This window comes from Lactuca serriola, chromosome 5, assembly GCF_051521515.1.
Source record: "Lactuca serriola cultivar US96UC23 chromosome 5, Lser_US96UC23_V15, whole genome shotgun sequence".
Classification (NCBI taxonomy): Eukaryota; Viridiplantae; Streptophyta; class Magnoliopsida; order Asterales; family Asteraceae; genus Lactuca; species Lactuca serriola.
In genome coordinates this window covers 23,454,718-23,475,741 of record NC_136412.1, presented here as the reverse complement: position 1 = coordinate 23,475,741, position 21,024 = coordinate 23,454,718, and the positions used below count along the sequence as shown (strand labels likewise).

At 36.1% G+C, this 21,024-nt stretch overlaps 1 protein-coding gene and 1 long non-coding RNA gene across 2 annotated transcripts; one reads left to right on the top strand and one right to left on the bottom strand.

Moving 5' to 3' along the window:
* Positions 1-2,539: 2,539 nt before the first annotated feature.
* Positions 2,540-9,308, top strand: LOC145052218 (uncharacterized). The gene is made up of 3 exons (XM_079000012.1): positions 2,540-2,875; positions 3,223-3,433; positions 4,332-9,308. Exons 1-3 carry the CDS (start codon positions 2,705-2,707, stop codon positions 9,089-9,091), a joined length of 5,142 nt encoding a protein of 1,713 aa, XP_078856138.1. The 5' UTR covers positions 2,540-2,704; the 3' UTR covers positions 9,092-9,308.
* Positions 9,309-11,524: 2,216 nt separating this feature from the next.
* Positions 11,525-14,444, bottom strand: LOC145049340 (uncharacterized). Its single transcript, XR_013683267.1, has 4 exons — positions 13,423-14,444; positions 13,037-13,095; positions 12,355-12,437; positions 11,525-11,637 (listed from the first exon to the last, which is right to left on the bottom strand). It is a non-coding gene; the product is annotated as an uncharacterized LOC145049340 (long non-coding RNA).
* Positions 14,445-21,024: the final 6,580 nt, after the last annotated feature.

Here is a 21,024-nt window from a genome sequence, read left to right as displayed (position 1 = left end):
TTCTTTAGTTTGGACTAGCATTGTAGTGCTTGCAAGTCTTGATGGATTAGAGTTATGTCTATTATTTTACTTTAGACATTATTAGACATAGATTTGGATTCGTCTAAGTTTATTCTACTGAATCATGGAGTTGTCGACTAATTGATAGATGTTCTCCTTCACCGTAAAAAATGATATGTTTGGCGTACTAGCTGAAAAGCTAGCTGTTAAATAAAAAGATAGCTAATAGTTGAAAAACTAGCTAATAAAAAATGATGTTTGGTAAAATTAACTAAAAAGCTAGCTGAAAAATATGAAATGACATAAAAAGACATTTAAAAGAATGTGTTTTTATAATTAATTAAGAGGTATATTTGAATTTTTTTTTAAAAAGCTTCTAAAAAGCTAGTCTAAGTAGCTTTTTAAAAAGCTAGCTTATAAGTTACTTTTTAATTTGCCAAACATGACAACTTAAAAAAGCTCGAAAAATAAGTTAGCTTTTCAGCTAGCTTGGAGCGCGCCAAACACAGCCAAAACATGCAAACATCACATAAAACAATCGATTGGGAACCATACATGAGGCTAAGCCGCTACAAATTGAAGTAATTCAAAGCCAAAACAACTTGTTTGATGAAACTAAAATCTATTATAATAATTGAAGATAATTTTGCCACATGTCAAACTCTAATAAGTTTTTACATTTGTCATTTTATGATATTTTTTTAAATAAATAATATCCACACGTCAATTTATGGTTTTTTTTTTTAATTTTTAAAATTAAAAAACTACATAATACTTATACTTATATATGTACACTATCAAATGTAATAAATATTATACTAAATTGCAATTAATATGTTTCTTATTTCAAAATTTCATTTCTTATTTCAAAATTTTATTTTAATAAAATACTTATTATTTATATTTTAATATTTTATTTTTTTAATTAATATGTATAATACACAAGTTTTACACTTAGTTTCATTATAAACTAATACAAATAGAAAAACCTGATTTTTGGTATAAATTTTAAAATAATCAACACTAGCAATCCCTTCTTGTTGCTGTTGGATGTCAAAACTAAAATGATCCAAGGGTCGTAGTTTTCTCTAGGGGTGAACATTTGGACCGAACTGGACCGGATTGGACCGGCGCTTGGACCGGACCGGTTATGAAGAATATTTTGGACCATGGACCGGACCGGATAAGTCGTGTCTGTGTCCGTGTCCGGGTCCAGGTCCGAGGTTTCTGGTTCTTGGACCCGTTTGGAACGGTACAACTTTAACTGTATAGGGTACAAGTCGTTAAAATAAGTTTTTAGGTTTGATACAATACAACTTGTAAAAATGATTATGTTTCCGTTTCATGCATAACTAATCTACCTTAATGTTATAATATTATAAGTTGCAAAATTAATTTTCCAAATAAAATCAACTAACATATAAATCAAGTTCATCAAGATCTCTTTCATATGATTTATCTATCAAAGATACATAAAATTCAGAATTATAGTATAAAATGATAGTTAAAAAGTTGAAATATTTCAACTTTGATAGCTCAACTTTGAAGGATTGTAACTCATTGAATATAATACCAAAATCAACAAAATTATAGTCTAAATTTATCTACAAACTGTAAACTAAGTGTTGGAAAAAACCTTAGGTCAATCCGACTTCAAACGAATGAGTTATGGTTGTTTAAAAAATTTCACAGATTACAAAATTTTAAAAAACTTGCTGAAAAGCTGAAAATTTTTCAGCTTTGATAGCTCAGCTTTGAAAGACTGTAACTCTTTGAATATAATATCAAAATCAACAAAATTATAGTCTAAATTCATCTACAAACTGTAAATTAAGCGTTGGAAAAAACCGTGTGTCAATCCGACTTAAAATGAATGAGTTATGGTTGTTTAAAAATTTTCACTGATTACAAATTTTTAAAAATGTTGCTGAAAAGCTGAAAAATTTCAGCTTTGATAGCTCAACTTTGAAAGTCTATAACTCATTGAATACTATACCAAAATCAACAAAACTATAGTTTAAATTAATCTACAAACTATAAGTTAAACGTTGGAAAAAATCGCGTGTCAATTCGATTTAAAACGTATGAGTTATGGTTGTTTAATAATTTTCACAGATTACAATTTTTTTTAAATCGGGTCCAACCGGTTCTAAACCCGGTAAAAATCAGACCGGACCGGGAAAAAAACCGAATCGGACCAGGATGGATTCCTAGAACCGAGAACCGGCCTGGGGGTCCAAAAAAACGTTCCGGTCCGGTCTGGTCCACCGGTCCAAATGCTCACCCCTAGTTTTCTCAATTTGGCTGAGGTGAACTTTGGAAATGTCAATATATATATTTTTAAAAAATTACAGTTTTGAGTAAAATGTGAAAAATATAATGACTTTCGTATGATTTTCTAAAGTTTAAAAGGTTAATTTGTAGTTAACGTATTTAGCAGGGGTTAGAACTGAACCTTGCCAAAAGCTGGCCGGCAAAGGGAAAGAGTCTCATTTTCTCAAGACTCGGAATTGACGAATCATTTACAGTCGCTTCTCCACTCCTTTGCGTTGTTCCTATGATCTACTCGTCCTTCCTCATCAATCTTCTCTCCATTTCAATCTACATAGTATGTGATTGATTGATCGATCAGGTTAGTTAACGTCTGTGTGTTAGTTGTTTGTGATTTGAGACAAATCGTGCATTGTATGTTTGTACAATTGCAATGGCGTCGACGAATGCGGCAGCGAGGGAACATGTTGATGAGATACGGAGGAGGAAGTTCTCCATCGGCGGAGAACCGAATCCGTTAACGGAGGATCTTCATCAGGCGGTTAAAAATCTCTCTGCGGAGCTTTACGCCAAGGATGTGCATTTTCTTATGGAACTAATTCAGGTATATGATCTTGCATGTAGTACTTGTTTAATTTATTTTCTCTGTTATCATTTCAAGTAGAATATATAACTGTTCAAACATGGTGTTTTCGCTGTACATATTATGTTTCCGCTCTGAATTCTGATTGTTCTGTCTATAAATGTTTATGGTGGTTGATCGGTCACTGCTTCTTAAAATTTAAACTTGATTACTTCAAAAATCTCTGAATTCTTTTGTAATATATATATTTTTTAAGAATTATAAAGTGATTTTAAGTTTTTATCAATTAAATAACCGAGTTAACTTGCTAAAAGTTATGGCTCTGTTCGTGACTATAAGCTGTTATTTGGTTTAATGCTATTTCACAGAACGCGGAGGATAACGAGTATCCGGAAGGGGTTGATCCTTCCTTGGAATTCGTGATTACGTCCAAGGACATAACAAACACCGGAGCTCCGGCGACATTGTTAGTTTTCAACAACGAGAAAGGGTTTTCCGATAAGAACATTGAGTCGATTTGTAGCGTGGGACGTTCTACTAAGAAAGATCTCCGTAAGCGTGGTTATATTGGCGAAAAAGGTAACCTCTGATGTTTATTTTACTTTTGTACTCGTATTATTTTTTCTTCTGCATATTGAATTTCTTGCAAATAATGGACAATGGTGCACATTACGTTGATGATATATTATAATTCGGTAATCTTTTTTTTTTTTTTTTTTGCTGCTAACTTAATACTTAATAGGATCATCTATTAAAAATGACTATGGTTACATGATGATTGCGTTTATGTAATTAAAACGTTTTTAAAGATGTTTGGATAAAGTAACTATGTTTGTTAGGTATGTGAGAAAAGTAAATTGTCTTCTTGGATATAGAGAGGTCAAAATTCAAGCTTGAACATCGATAGTGTGTTTGGACTATTTCTCTAACCACACCTTGTTCTAAACATCAACATCTTTTAAACTTCAGGTTATTTTCATGTTATGAAAGGATTTTTTTTTTTCCTTTTGTTGATGGTCCTAGAATGATTTGAACAAAAACTTCTGGCGTTTCATTTTTAGGTGTATCTAGGGATTTTAAAAAAAATTCCACCTCAAACATTGATGCTTATGTTACATTCACTGAATAATTTTTTTTTGCATGTGTGATCAAGCTTGATATTTAATCTTAACCCAGTTCCGAATTGACAACAAGAAGCTTCTAAGCATGCATGCATAACAAAGACAATGTTGTTACATACGGGACTGGTGGAGTATTTTTATTTATCAAATTGGTATGGATGAGAGTGATTCACATAGAATGATTCATATTAATACCACGACACAATTCAGCAGCCTCTATATTAAATTAACATTAGATGATTCTTAATTAACAGGTACATTCCACATGCTTATGGATTTTTTTACATCGGATCTCTGTTTTTGTTTGATCTATTATTTTCACTTGTTCTGATACATTGTGTAATTTGTGATTGCAGGAATTGGATTCAAGAGTGTGTTTCTGATAACAGCTCAGCCTTATATTTTCAGTAATGGTTATCAGATAAGATTTAACGAAAAACCTTGTGAGCATTGTAATGTTGGTTATATTGTTCCTGAATGGGTGGAGGAGGATCCAACACTATCTGCCATTCAAAGTGTATATGGTTCTGCTACTTCCCTGCCAACCACAACTCTGGTATTGCCTCTAAAACCAGAGAAAGTCAAACCAGTCAAGGATCAGCTTTCCAGTGTCCATCCTGAAGTTCTCTTGTTTCTTTCAAAAATAAGGCGGCTTTCTGTCAGGAAAGATAATGAGGATCCTAGGCTCGACACTGTTAACGCAATATCTATTTCCAGTGAGAAAAACTTTTTCACATCAAAGAGCATGGATGCTGTTTCTTATACAGTTCATCTTACTGCTGATGCTGATGATAGCGATGATGAAGATGAAACAGAATGTGGGTACTACATGTGGAAACAGAGGTTTCCAGTGAAGCAGGAAAACAAAGTTGATGTTAGAATGGAGGTAGAGGAGTGGACAATCACCCTGGCTTTTCCAAATGGGGAAAGACTCAGTAGAGGTTCAACTTTGCCTGGCATCTATTCCTTTCTACCAACGGAAACAATCACAAATTTTCCATTCATAATCCAAGCAGATTTTCTGTTGGCCTCATCAAGGGAAAATATCCTCTGGGACAACAAATGGAACAAGGGAATACTCGATTGTGTGCCTCTGGCGTTTCTAAATGCATTTACCTCACTGGTGAAATCAACAGAAAATGCTCCTGTTTCCAGTCTCCCAAACATGTTTAGGTTCTTACCTGTCTATGAGTCATCCCATCCAAAACTGAACCATGTCAGGGATGCCATCAAAGCTAAGCTGATGAATGAGGCTATTGTCCCATGCGAGTCACACACTGAACAGAAGTTGTTTTGTAAACCCAATGAAGTTGGCAGGCTGAAGCCTGCTTTTTGGAGCATACTCAAAAAGGCAAGGAGACAAGGTGTTAGTTTTTCCAATATTTCGTCTCATGGAGCATATCTTCTGGCTTCTTCATTTGATAAAAGTGATTACAATGTGATTCTGGATTTTTTGGAAATCAAACCTGTAAGCCATGAATGGTATGCCAAATGCATTGGGAGCTCCAATCTTGTAATGGGTGTCTCAGAGGATGTTTATATACAGCTTCTGTTATTCATTGCCGGGAGTTGGGGGTCTTGTTTTTACAAGACCAACATGAAGAATACACCACTGATAAAGTATATTGGGCGAGATGGCAAGGTTGATGTAATTACTCTAGTCTCTGGTACAAACAAGCTGCTGGCTGCTGATTCTGATTCTGATGATTTCTCATGGTTGATAAACTGGAACACCGAGTTCCAATGTTCACTAGGTAAATTTTTTCTGCCAAAAGTCACACAAGAAGCGATGCAATCATGTTCGAAGAAGACAACACTAGTGAAATGGCTTAAAGAGAAGGTGAAGGTTGAGTTTGTTAGTGTTTGTGAATACGCTGAGCTTCTTGGTTCTTCACTAAAAAGTAACAGCAAGCTGGCTGTGATTTATGCCCATTTCCTACACAACTCTTTACAAAAGGATTACTTGCGGATGTATGAAGTTCAGAATCTGTGTTGTGATATGCCGATTGTTGATAACTATGGGCAAGTAACCAGAGAGCATAGAGAAGTTCTTGTGCCTGCTAATGGAAGCAAATGGGTGGAGCTGATCGGTTCAAATCCTTGGAGGCAGCATAATTATGTTGAGCTGGGTGAAGATTATACCCATAGTATGACCTATTTTGGTGATGTCACATCAGGGAAAGAGCTTGTTTCGTTTCTTCAAGAATATGTTGAAGCTTCTGATGTTCCTAATCTATCCCCCCCTAATGCTGCTATTCCTACTCTCTCTTCTCCTCTCACTAAAAAGAACACATTCTTGCTTCTAAAATGGCTACGTAATTTAAGGCTATCAGAGGTTAGTTTACCAAAAAGGTTTTTGTCATCAATAAAAAATGGCAGCTGGTTGAAGGTTTCTTTGAATGGAACTCTAGGCTATCGCCCGCCCTCAGAGTCATTCATGTTAGACTCTACAAAAGGAAGTCTTCTACAGAATGGTTCTGTGCTTGTTGATATTCCATTGGTGGATGAGAAATATTATGGTGTCACAATGAAGAATTACAAAGATGAGTTAGAAACAATTGGTGTTAGGTTTCAGGATTCAGACGCCTGTAAATTTATTGGTAAGCGTCTCATGGATCTTGCAACTTCTTCACAGCTTACCAAAGACAATGTCCTTTCGATACTGAAGTTTATTGAGTATCTAGGAAAGCATTCTATCCCCTGTGGAGAGTTCATCAAAGTTATCAGAGAAAAAGAGTGGCTTAGGACAACTCGAGGCGATAAGACTCCTAGCAAGTCTGTTTTGTTCAGTCAGGATTGGAATGATGCTTCACAAATTAGTGATATTCCATTCCTTGATCAAGATTACTACGACACAGAAATACTTTCTTACAAGAATGAACTTAATCTGCTGGGTGTGGTTGTGAATTTTGATAATAGTTATCAGCTTGTTTTAGACAACCTCAAGTCCTCATCTTCATTGACTTGTTTGTCTCCTGAAGCCATGTTACTGATACTAAGGTGCATACAGAATTTGCAATCATCGGATAAGCTTGTGCAAGCAATTAAAAACAATAAGTGCTTGAAGACAAACTTGGGTTACAGATGCCCATCTGAATGTTTCTTGTCTAACCCTGAATCTGAATGGGGTTGCCTTCTTAAGGTCTTTGGATCATTCCCGGTTCTTGATGAAAAGTTTTACGGGAGGTCTATCTTTTCTATGTCGAACGAATTAAAGAAAATAGGTGTGATGGTGGATTTTGAGGATGCCAGCAAAGAATTCTCCCGAACTTTCAAGAAACAGGCTTCGCTATCTTCAATCAAAAAAGAACATGTCCTTTCGTTTGTGCAATGTTATGGAAAGCTAATGAAACTGGAAATCAAATTTTCTTCGGATTTCAAGAAGTGCATACGAGAAGAAAAATGGATAAGGACAAGACTTGGTGGCTACAGACCACCAAAAGAGTGCATTCTTTTTGGTGCTGAATGGGAACCAATTTCTACAATCTCCCTGCTTCCCTTCATTGATGACAACTTTTATGGCAATGAGATCCATAACTATCACACCGATCTCAAGGGGTTGGGTGTTATCACAGATTTCAAAGATGGAGCCAAGTTTGTGGCTAATGGGCTTTTCTTACCTCAAGATTGCAGTAGTCTTACTCCTGCAAATGTTTACGCCCTTCTTGATTCTGTCAAGAAACTGAAAGAAGAGAGTGGAACAGATCTTCCTGCTGAATTCCTAGAGAAAGTTTCTCAAAAGAATTGGTTAAAAACCTATTTTGGCTACAAACGTCCTGATGAGTGCTTGCTTTTCGATTCTTCCTGGGATTCCTTGTTGAAATGCAAAGATGGTCCTTTTATCGATGAAGGATTCTATGGAACTTGCATTGGATCCTACAGAAAGGAGCTTAATGTTTTAGGAGTTATCACCGATTCCAACAAGGAATGCCAGTTGCTTGCTGGTTACCTTGAATGCCACTCCAACTTTGAAACAATTGGTCGTATCTACAACTACTTGTCTACATTTAAGTGGGAGCCAGTTGATGAAGACAGTAAAAGGATATGGATCCCAAGAGGAACCGACAATGGTGAGTGGGTACTGCCTCAAGATTGTGTGCTTCATGACAAAAACAATTTATTTGGCGAGCAGTTGAACGTTTTGGAGAATTGCAAGTATGATGGAAAAATTCTGGACTTGTTTGCAAATACTTTGAATGTGAAGGTTCATCCCTCGATTGATGACTACTGCAAGCTTTGGAAGGCATGGGAAAGTTCAGGAAGCCAAATTGTAACACACAAAGAATGCTGCGCCTTTTGGGAGTTTGTGGTTCGAAACTGGAACCCAAGAACAGAAGATACTTTCAAGAACAACTTATCCAAACTCCCTGTTTTAGATCCTAATTCAAATGGAAGAATTTTTCTGTATGACAAGCGTGATGTCTTCATAGGCGATGATCTTTTCTTGACAGATCTCTTTACAAAAACCTTCTCTCGTCCCATATTCGTATGGTTTCCTCAGCCAAGTCAGAAAACCCTAACCCGAGCCAAGCTTGTCGACATCTACACCAAACTTGGTGTCCGGATCTTGTCCGAATCTGCACAAAAAAACATATCTGATATTGATCATGCTGGATTCGAGCCGGTCAATTTGAAAGAAAAGATCAACAAAAAGGGTTTGTTCAAACTCATTCTTGCCTTTCTGGCTGATCCTAATCTGAAAATCGAGCCAGATAAGAGACATGAAGCTGTTAGCCGTGTGCTTGCGATCGAAGCTTTTGAGACACCGGAAAAAATGTCAGTCAGATACAGCTTGACTTTTTCATGTGGAGAAGTTGTGGATGTGGAGCCCAGGAGAATGATCCGTTGGGACAAACAGCTGTCTAAATTATATATGCAGAAGATGGAGAGATCTTCTGGTCATAAGAATGTTATTGAATACGCTTCTCATTTTGCTGAAGAAATAGCAGAGGGAGTTCTGTGGGATAATGAAGAGCTTGTTCCAGATCTGTGTGAGCTCATAAGGCTGGGGTTTTTGTTGGAGTTTGATGAGGAAGCAGTGGAGTTCCTCATGAAGATCAAGAATCTGCAGATCTTTCTGGAGGATCAAGACTTCCTTTCTTCTACCTTCTCTTAATTATGAGGTATGTGTCATATTTGATGCTTCATATATTTTTACTTTATTCCTTCATTTGGTTATTGGTTTTGCAAGTGTTTGATTTATCTGGTTTTAGATTTGAGGCTTCATATAGGAACGCTTAGCCAGTAATGATATTTACATTCCTCTGATTTTAGATTTTTGCCTAATCTAATTTGATATAAAAGTTTTATTATATACACACATATTGTTTTTGTGCATATTCCTTGTTCGGTTAACTTTTTGTATGACTTGTATCACTCCTTGAATGATTTTCTTAATGCTTAAATTCTCGTTCAGATATTTTCAATTATCATATTGTAGATGATATTTATAAGCGCTATGTTTTATCATGATTGATATTCAAACCTTCTTCATACTGATGTTTTCGACATTATGTTCATATAAAACATTTGTTATAATTCAGTTTGGTATCATGTATGAATAGTTGTTAGATAGTCTCGACTCTTGACATCACACAGTTCCTGTATCCTAAATATTTTACTCTATGTTTATTTTCTTTTTAAGCATTGTATTTTAGATAATTCTCGCTTTATAGCAACTGATTTTCTTTGGTTGACCAGCTAATATTCTGATGTCAGTCTATGTTGCTATTTCCTGCTGTAGCTTTTTCTATACAAACTTTTGCATTCTGTAAAGTGGCAAAAAGTTTATTGACTAAGCTTTTACCACTCTAAGTTGCTTCAAGTGATTTTGATTAATCTTACATAACAAATGATGAAAAATGGTTATCTTAATGGTAATACTTTTTCATGACTGCTTTCTAATCAGTCAAGATATTTGCATAGAATCAAAGATTCTGCACTACAAAAAAAAATGCCAATTAGTGACGACAGCCGAATGGTCACTAACAATAGAAAGAGTCGTCATTAAGTGATTTAGTGACCAAATATCTAGTCGTCACTTTTCGTCACTATAGGTCCATCACAAAGTGATTTAGTCACCATATATATAAGTGGCCACTAAATAGTGACTAAAATATAATGGTCACTAAATCTGTGACAACCTGTTTCGTCACTAAATCTTGTCACTAATCATTGAAAGTTGTCACTAATTTATATAATTAGTGACCAAAAAAAGTGGTCACTAAATAAATATTGTTAAGAGACCCAAAAAAAAGTGGTCAGTGTTTAAGAAACTATGAGAAAAGACAATATGCTATAATTGAGTTGCTATACATTTTTCATAGATATAATTGGATAGAATTTTCATAGCTAACGATAGAAGTAGAATGTTATAAATAACATACCATCTAAAGTATATCACTATTTCTTACATATAGATATCAAATTTTTACAAAACAAATATTTTAAAATTAAAAGACATCAAAATAAAAATAAACATTTTCAAGTGTCTTCATGGCCATCAAATTATGGTGCTTTGAGAATCTTCATGAACGTTGTTGATGATTTGTTATCATCAATATTATTTAAGTGTAATGAGATTACTTTGTTGACCAAAAGTGATCTTGATAAATATTAAAAAAGTAAGGAAGGTGTGGAGTACACACTTGTTTAAGTTTGATCAAGTTTTCAAAGTACACTGTTATTTAGGGGCGAAGCCCCTAAACGAACAGGGGTCCGGGGGCAGCGCCCCTAGGAGCGGGGTCCAAGGGGCGACAGCCCTTGGCTGGGGTCGAGCTGCCAGGTCAACGCGAAATTTTTTTATATAAGGTATGTTGCTATATTAAAACTGTATCAGAAAATTGGATTTTTAGAGAATTGACCATTGTTTGACCCTTATCCAAACTTCTGTTTTTATGTCAGTTTTTATAGTTTTATAACAGTTTGAAACTATCATATGATAGTTTTCAGACAAAGATCATAAAGTCGGTTTTGGTCTCATTTCTGGTACATACGAAACTATCATCAAACATTCTAAATTCTTGTCTTTTTGAGTCTTATCCGATTAAAAAATATTGGGAGTACCACCCAAATGCTTTAATATGAAAGTGTTTTACACAATTCTCAGAATTCCAAGCCTTACTATACCCCAATTTCTAATAAACAGATGGACCCTTTTTTTTATCCGAAAACAAGTTAAAGATAAGTGAAATAGTTGCTTCTGCATCGACTATTAATGCCGCAAAAATTGTAAAAATTTAGGTCTTAATGGGAAAGACTCAATTCCCTAAATCTCTTTATAAAGTTGTTATTTCTATATTAAGTCAAAAAGAACTACTCATATATACACCTTATCCATTGGTGTACATGTTCTTTTTTTACACAGAAAGAACAACTTAATTGAGAAAGTGGGAACAAAGCTCTCAACATTAATTTATATTTTCTTTTTGTTTGCTCAAATATTTTCCACACATCATTTCTACTGACAAAACTTAATGGAGAGGAAAAAACATAAACAAGGATTTGTTGTCCTCATTAAACCATGTTTATATATATATATATATATATATATATATATATATATATATATATATATATATATATATATATATATATTCAATAACAAACCTTGATTCTTTCAGTTTCCTATTTATTTAAGTTCTTCTCTTGACATGTCCCAGCCTACAAAAGAATTTCTCATTAGAATAATGCATAGTAGCATTGAGAAAAACAATAGAAGAGGCTCTTGTATCACAATAAAAAATATACAAAAATAATTTGATGAAAAACATTCTTGTTAGTTAAAAATCCTGGAAAAGAGAGAAATTTGCCGACTCAAATACAACAATTTAACGATGTCTGTCTGGATAAGAAACATTGTATACATATATAGTGTTTCTTTTCTGGGCAAAATAAAATGTCTAAATGAGACCAAACGACAATTTTACCCTTATATTCAAAACAACAAATCTCATAGTATTCATCATCAACTTTAACTAAGTTTTTTTTACTTAAATGATTAAGCCATTATGTCGAGATCAAGTAAAAAAGAAACAACCAAACCATGTATTTTCGTCCAGAATAAGTGCATAACTCATTAAGTAGAAAAGAAATAGTAATGTACTTACAGTTATTTACCGTTAATAGAAATGTACTAACAATGTACTTACATTTCTTTAAGAATATGGCTACAGAAATGCACATTAATTGATGTTATTTGTACAAAAACATAAGTACATAATGTTGTAAAAGAAGCATGTACATTACTATTATGGTTTACAGAATAAAGTACATTACTATGTTGGTAAAAAGAGGGAAGTACATTGCTTTTTCTTACCATTATCGGGCATATATAATAATCCATAAAAATTCATATGAATAAAGGAAGTCAAGGCTTACTCTATTCAGAGTTCTTGGAAGCACAAATCACCCGCACCCCATCCAATTTTAACCCTAGAAGTTTCCTGGTAATTTCAAATTTACTACAAAAGGGAAAGACCAAGTAAGAACTTTATTATTATCAGAAATAAAATACCAAATTAATAAATTTGCAAATTATTATCAATATTACAGTTTAAGGTAATGATTTTTTTCTATACTCGTATTCATAATCATTACCTGTTTTAGCATTTGTGAGTCATAAATCATGAAAGCTACACGCCTACACTCACCTAACCTCATTAACAATTTATATTAACTATTTATATAATTATTTTTTAGTACCACATAACTAGTAGCCTAATGGACTATGAGTTCACTAAATAGATTCACTCCCTTTTAAAGGAACTATAACACCCAAACATCTATTATGTAGAATGAATGGTTAAAGCTCACACTTCACATAAGAACCCTAAACCCCAAAATGATTTGTGTTCATAGCTAAATATATTAGCAAACAAAGGAATTTATGTTTAAAACATATAGAACGTACATAAAATAAACTGAGACATATATGAAGTGGTTATTCAAATCCTTATTTCATCAAAAGTTGGAGATTTTCCTTTTTCCCCAAATTGTTATCCGATCCGATTAGAATACAATAGAGGAAAAGACCCCATATTTGTTCCACAATAAAACTTACCAGAAGATATAATGTCCATAATACACATCATTATAAAAGCTCCAGCTCCAGGTGTGCCCCTATTTATATTACAAGAAACGATCAACATCATCATATTGATGGCATCTTATGTTAATATGCCAAAGAGGGTAACTCGGTCATTTGTATTAGAGATTATGAGGTTTGGGTCCTGTTGAAAGGTTATTTCAGGTTGGAGTTACTTTTCACTAAGACAAGAAGCCTAATTAATAACAATTATAATATGTATGTTAAATAAAAAGAATAAGAACTCAGCCTTAATCGCATTATTATTTTGACTAATCTTGAATACTTTAGAAGCAATGTTATATATGTATGACTTGTGCCTATATTCATGTTGAATCCAACCCAAATGAAAAATCTGAGACCTGATATAGTAGGTTCTTGGTAGAACTGCAAGTTGTTATCACTTCCTTTCAACATGAAGAATCCAATAACCAAAAAAGGTTAGATTTTTAGAAAGATAGAAAATATAAGAGCACTTAGGAAGAATAGAGCTTTTAATTAAAAACAATTGGTTGCCAATGATAAAGAGTAAGAATTACCTATTACCTTTCTTGCTTTTGAGGACTCATGAAAATTATATTCCATTGCCTTTATCTGCAAACAACAGATTGATAACAAAAGGAATTTTTATGGAACACAATAGTCAAGCAAAGTCAAAATGATAATATTCATCCAAAATATGCACATGGTAAGTAAAAGACAGTCGTTTGGTACCCTTCGTGGATCAACCTTAGGCTCCACCACTTCTTTTATATCTTTTAGTCTCCTGTTACTTAAATAACTAACAGTACAACCAGGGAATAAATCAAGGGTAAACACTGATCAAAGCTTTTTACATCTTCATTCCAATTACTTGTGAATCATGATGAGAAGATAAATGACACTTTCACCTTCATTTTGATTACCTATGAATCGAGGTGAGAAGATAGAGGACACTTTCACCTTCATTAGAACAAAATGAACACCATAACAAATAAAAATCATAGTTAATAAGCTTGTTTTTACCATTATTTACACTTAATATCGTTTTAGGCTATGTACCTTTCTATGCATAACAACATAATTAAATTCTTCCATACATTGCTAAGGTATATATATTGATATCAACTAAATAGTTAAATTATCAACTTTAAATGGATTTGGAACTCTAAAACAAAAGGTAGTTACTAATTTACTGTAAAAAAAGATCAACAATCTAAATAATCAAAGCAAGAATAAAACACCTAGAGAAAGCCACTGTTCCCTATGAACGTTAAGCTTGTTGGTCATAAGAACATGGATTCAATTATCAAAATTGTGAAAATAACAAGAACAAAATAAATAAAATTAGGTCAATTGATACTGCTCATAACAACATAGATTCAATTGCCCATCTAACCTTCTTTCGAAATCTAATCCAGTCGATGAAATTGCACGCGAGAGAGAGAGAGAGAGAGAGAGGGAGAGAGAGTTACCACAAGCATGTTGTCGTTTTTGTGCTTTCACCGCAAGTAAGAAGTAGCGACGGCATTGAGGCCAAGGAATTCCTTTGCCAAGACGAATTCTTCTCAGACTTTGTTGATGACATCCTGACTTGAATATAGACGGTGGTAGTCATCGAACTTGCCATTTCCCAGATACTTGAAACTCTCGGATGACACAAAAACCCTAAGCAATAGAAATTGGATTTGGAGTTGATGAATTGGAGATTGCAAAAGGTTTAGGGCTTGGAGATGAGGGAGGAGAACGGTGGTGAAACAATGGAAGAGGTTTGTTTGCATACAATAGTCTACATGTCTTGTTACTCTATCACTCATAGTTTAGGGTAAGTCACATTTCACCCTTGTGGTTTGATGACATATATTTATTTTGATCCAAATTATTGTCACACCCCCAAACCAGAATAGCGGAAACATTCGGGGGAGGACGACTTCACATAGTACCATAACAATTGAGTATTGTAAAGAAAGTAACACAACCATCATATATATAATAAAAACGTATATTGTTGCATTATACATATTTCCAAAAGAATATTACAATATGATGATGTAAATGTTTAAAAATAAACGTCCTTAGCGTTCATTCTTCAAAAGCTGGTAGTTACCTGTATTACTGATTCCCTGAGAAATACAAGTGGTTTCGAAAAAGTGTCAACAATTAAGTTGGTGAGTTCATAAGTGTTTTGTATTGAAAAGTATGTCCTTTTGGTAGAAAATCGATGAACGAGGTTTTCAGAAAATCCAATATTTTCTATAAATAGTTTGAAAAGTTCCCAAAGTTGGAGTGCGTTAGTATTTTTCGTACTTGAATGATAAAGATAAACTTTGTGCTCGAAATAATGTAAATATTGAATGCATATATGAATCTCGTAAATCAAACTTGTTTTTATGCTTTCATGTGAGTCTTATAACCATACTATTGACACAGACTGCCTATAACAACATTCTTCAGGTGTTGTAGTGTTATGACATTTGTCACCCCAGACCTGCCGGTCTAACTGTAGCTAACAGTTTAGGTGCGGGGTTGTCAATCCCGTATAGATCTATACACAAGTATCACGCTCTCTCTCCAAGAGATTATGATATATAATACAGGACTTGAAATGCATACATAAGAGTACGTTGAAGTTTGAATATCTCACATCACTTAGTATAAATAGATTTACGATAAGAAAGACTTTACTTCATTTTTGTTGAAAGTATTTTGTTTTTCAAGATGTATACGTAAGAATATATGAATAACTAGATAACTATACTCATTATAGTTTTTCAGAAAGTGTGTTCCATTTGGTGAAAATAACTTGATGATATACTAAACTTTATACGTAAAGTAAGATGTTGGTATCGATAAATAATAAGATGGATGTTGCATTCGTGTTTATAAAACGATACGTTTATTTGTAATGTACTTGTATTTCCCCCTTAAAACATGAAAAGACTTGAAAAGTAGGGGTATGAACTCACTTGTTTGATTTGAATAGGGTGGGGCTAGAGTCGAGCAGAACTTCAACCGCGGAAAGCTGCGTCTTCGAGCTCTTCGGGGATCTCGGTAGCGTAGAATCTTCGTCGGGGGCTTGGGTGCGGAAACCGAGGGTGTCGGGACAGCTTCTGGTGCTTGAAAGTATGTGGGAGTAAGTGGGAGTTTGAGAAGGTGTGCCAAAACCCGTAGCTCATGCCTTCTATTTATAGTGCTGGAAAGGCGAGTACGTTGGGTGTACCACCGGAGTACGCTGGGCGTACGCGTTACGCTGGGCGTAACTTTGCGTCATGGCTTACGACTCGAGTCTAGCTAGGCGTAGAGCTGCAGCCGATGAGACTCGACCCTGCACCTGAGTACGCTGGGCGTAATCATGGCTTCCATCTTCTAAATTTCGTAACTTTCGCGTACGAGCTCTGTTTTTCGCGTTCTTTATATCCACGCGTAGGTGAGATTATGCTCTACAACTTTCATTTAGACTCCGTCGACTAGTTTTGAATTTATTTTTAATGATGTGTTTTTAATAGGCCGGGCCTGCTAAAGTCCGTTAAAAATTCATAGTTTCTTTATCCGACGTTGGTTTTCGTTTGTCTTTTTATCATTTTACTCCTATCGTGGAGACCTTCAACTTTCGTTTAGGTTGCGTTAGCTAAATAACGCTCGATCTTCAATTCGAGTTTTTAGCCCTTTACTACTGTTACGAAACTTAGAAAATTCATAACTTCTTTATACGAGGTCCGATTTGGGCGATCTTTTTATGTACGTTTACAGTTTAACGAACTCTACAACTTTTGTTTAGATACTTAAGGCTAAAATGCATTTTATTGTAATTTCACTTTTTACGTTAAATAATGTTTTATCGGTGTGCCGTAAATATTCGAGTGGTTATAATTTCTTCAATATAACCCGGTTTCGAATGTTCTTTATGTTTTTGGAAACCTTGGCACGATATCTAACATTTGATTCATCCCAACTTAGATATTTGAACACTTTATTTTTGAGGTTAATTTCGTTGATTCCAAATAGTTTTCGTTGTATTTGACTTTTGAGTGTTACATTGCTTTTGGAGAACATAGGGTTGTCACATCATCCCCCCATTAGGGGAATTTTTTCCCGAAATTTAATCTAAGATAAAGTTTACAGGTTAGGAAAAAGATGCGGGTACTATTGTTTGATCTGATCCTCGCGTTCCCAGGTGTATTCAGGTCCTCGCTTGGCGTTCCAGCGGACCTTTACAATAGGTATACGGCTTTGTTTAGTCCTTTTTATTTCCCGATCCATGATCTCTACCGGTTCTTCTACGAATTGGAGATTCTCATTTATTACAATTTCATCTAGAGGGATGACAAGGGTCTCATCGGACAAGCACTTCTTTAGGTTTGATACGTGAAAGGTAGGGTTTACGTTGTGGAGCTCCTGAGGTAATCGAAGTTTATAAGCCACTGGACCAATCCTGGCAAGGATCTCGAATGGTGCGATGTATCTTGGGTTCAGTTTCCCACGCTTTCCGAAGCGTATTAACCCCTTCCAGGGTGAGACTTTTAGTAGGACTCGATCTCCAACCTGGAATTCCAAGGGTTTCCGTCTTTTATCCGCGTAACTCTTTTGTCTGTCCCTTGATGCTTTCAGACGTTCCCGGATCTGAACAATTTTCTCCGTAGTTTCCCTTATGATTTCTGGTCCAGTGAGCGTGTTGTCTGTTACTTGTCCTTTTGCTAGTTGAGTGTCCCCCACTTCGGCCCAGCACAGAGGTGACCTGCATTTTCGGCCGTAGAGGGCTTCGAACGGGGCAACCTTGATACTAGTGTGGTAGCTATTGTTGTACGAGAACTCGACCAAGGGTAGATGGGTATCCCATGCTTTGCCAAAATCGATTACGCAAGACCTCAACATATCCTCTAGGGTTTGTATGGTTCTCTCACTCTGGCCGTCAGTTTGTGGGTGATATGCGGTACTCATGTCTAGTCTTGTTCCTAGAGCTTTTTGTAGCGACTGCCAGAACCTTGAGGTGAATCTACTATCTCGGTCCGAGATAATGGATATGGGCACACCATGAAGTCGTACAATCTCTTTGAGGTATGTCCTAGTAAGTTTCTCCAATTTATCTGTCTCTTTGATTGGTAGGAAGTGCGCTGATTTAGTTAACCTGTCGACGATCACCCAGATGGTGTCGAGTCCGCTTGCCGTTATGGGTAGTTTGGTTATGAAATCCATGGTTATACGTTCCCACTTCCATTCGGGTATTTCTGGTTGTTGCAACAATCCTGAGGGCTTTTGGTATTCTACCTTGACTTTGGCGCACGTCAGACATTTACTCACATAGGTAGCAATTTCGGCTTTCATGTTCGGCCACCAGTACAGTTTCTTGATGTCGAGATACATCTTATCCGAGCCGGGGTGTATGGAGTATCGTGTCTTATGGGCTTCGTTCATGACGACTTTTCTGAATCCGCCAAACTTCGGCGTCCAGATCCGATCCATGAAGTAATGAACTCCATCATTCTTGACTTCAAGCTTCTTATCCATTCCCCTTAAGGCTTCCCCTGCCACATTTTCAGATGTTAAGGCTTCTATTTGGGCTTCCTTGATTTTCGTGGACAGGTGTGAATGGATTGTCATGGTTAAAGACTTCACTCTGCGGCCCGAGTATTCCTTCCGGCTGAGTGCATCGGCCACCACGTTAGCCTTTCCGGGATGATATCGAATTTCACATTCGTAATCATTTAGTAGTTCTACCCACCATCTTTGTCTCATGTTGAGTTCTTTCTGGTTGAGGATATGCTGGAGGCTTTTATGATCAGTGAAGATTGTACATTTCGTGCCGTAGAGATAGTGCCTCCATATCTTTAGAGCGAAGACGACTGCTCCTAGCTCAAGATCGTGCGTCGTGTAGTTTACTTCGTGCGTCTTTAGTTGCCTTGAGGCGTAGGCGATGACCTTCCCTCGTTGCATCAGGACACACCCGAGTCCTTGGTTTGATGCATCGCAACAGACTACGAAGTCCTCTGTTCCTTCTGGCAAGGTTAGGATGGGCGCACTACATAAGGCTCGCTTTAGTGTCTGAAACACGATGTCTTGTTTTTCTCCCCAGTCGAAGGTCACACTCTTCTGAGTTAGGGTGGTGAGTGGCTTGGCAATCTTTGAAAATTTCTGTATGAACCTTTGGTAATACCCGACGAGTCCCAAAAATTGCCGGATTTCTGTAGGGGTTCTTGGAGTCGTCCAACTCTCTATTGCCTTGATCTTAGAAGGGTCCACGTGTATCCCCTCCTTGCTTACTACATGTCCTAGGAAATCAACTTCCCGAATCCAAAATTCACACTTTGAAAATTTTGCGTATAGCTCCTCTGCCCTCAATGTTTCCAAAACTTGGCGGAGGTGTTGTGTGACAACCCTATATTTTCCAAAAGCATTGTAACACTCGAAAGCCAAATACAACGGAATTAACCTCGAAAATAAAGTGTTCAAGTATCTAAGTTGGGATGCCTCAAATATTTGATATCATGCCAAGGTTTCCAAAAACATAAAGAACGCTCAAAACCGGGTTATATTGAAGAAAGTATAACCACTCGTATATTTACGACACGACGTTAAAACATTATTTGACGTAAAAAGTAAAATCTCAATAAAATACATTCTTGCCTTAAGTATCTAAACAAAAGTCGTAGATCTCGTTGAAAGGTGAGCGTGCATAAAAAGATCGCCCAAATTGGACCTCGTATGAAGAAGTTACGAATTTTCAAAGTTTCGTAACAGTAGTAGAAGGCTAAAAACTCGGATTGAAGATCGAGTGTTATTTAGCTATCGCCACCTAAATGGAAGTTGAAGATCTCCTCAATGGTAATAAAACGATAAAAAGACAAACGAAAAGCGACGTCGAATAAAGAACCTATGAATTTTCTTACGAACTTTAGGAGGCCCGGCCTATTAAAAATATATCATTAAAAATGAAGTCAAAATTAGCCGACGGAGTCTAAATGAAAGTTGTAGAGCATAATCTCACCTACGCGTGGATATAAAGAACACGAAAAACGGAGCTCGTACGCGAAAGTTACGGAATTTAGAAGAGGACAGGCCGGATTACGCCCCGCGTTCTCTGGGAGTACGCCCCGCGTACTAGACCCAGAGTCGAGTCCCATCGGCCCGCCCCCTCTACGCTTAGCTAGCCAGGAGTCGTAAGCCATGACGCCATATTACGCCCAGCGTAACGAGGTACGCGCCGCGTACTCCAAAATTACGCCCCGCGTACTCACTCTTCCAGCACTATAAATAGATGGCATGAGCTTCGAGTTTTGGCACACCTTCACAATTCCTCAGCCATTCTCCCAGCTCCAGAGACCATTTCCTTACCTTGGTTTCCGCACTCGAGCCCCCGACGAAGGATCTACGCTGCAGAGATTCCCGAGAACCCGAAGACGCAACTTTCCGCGGTCGAAACTCTGCTCAACTCTAGCCTCTCTCTTCAAACTTAACGGGTGAGTTCATACCCCTACTTTTCAATTCTTTTCACGCTTTAGGGGGGGGGGGGGAATACAAGTACATTACAAGCCAATGTATCATTTCATAAACATAATTATAATATCGTTCTTATAGGGTTTTGATGCAAAAATAACGTTATGTCTAAAGGGCTATTATATCACCAAGTTGTTCTTACTAAATGGAAACATACTTTTGATAAACTATAATGAGTGTAGTATTCAGGTGATTCATACATTTTACATATACATCTCGACAAATGAAATGCTTTCAAAAGAAGTAAAGTCTTTATTATCGTAAATCTGTTTATACCAAGTAATGTGAGACATTTAAACTTCGACGTACTCGTATGTATGCATTTCATGTCCTGTATTATATACCATAATCTCTAGGAGAGAGAACGTGATACTTGTGTATAGATCTATACGGGATTGACAACCCCGCACCTAAACTATTAGCTATAGTTAGACCGGCAGGTCTGGGGTGACAAATGTCATAACACTACAACACCTGAAGAATGTTGTTACAGG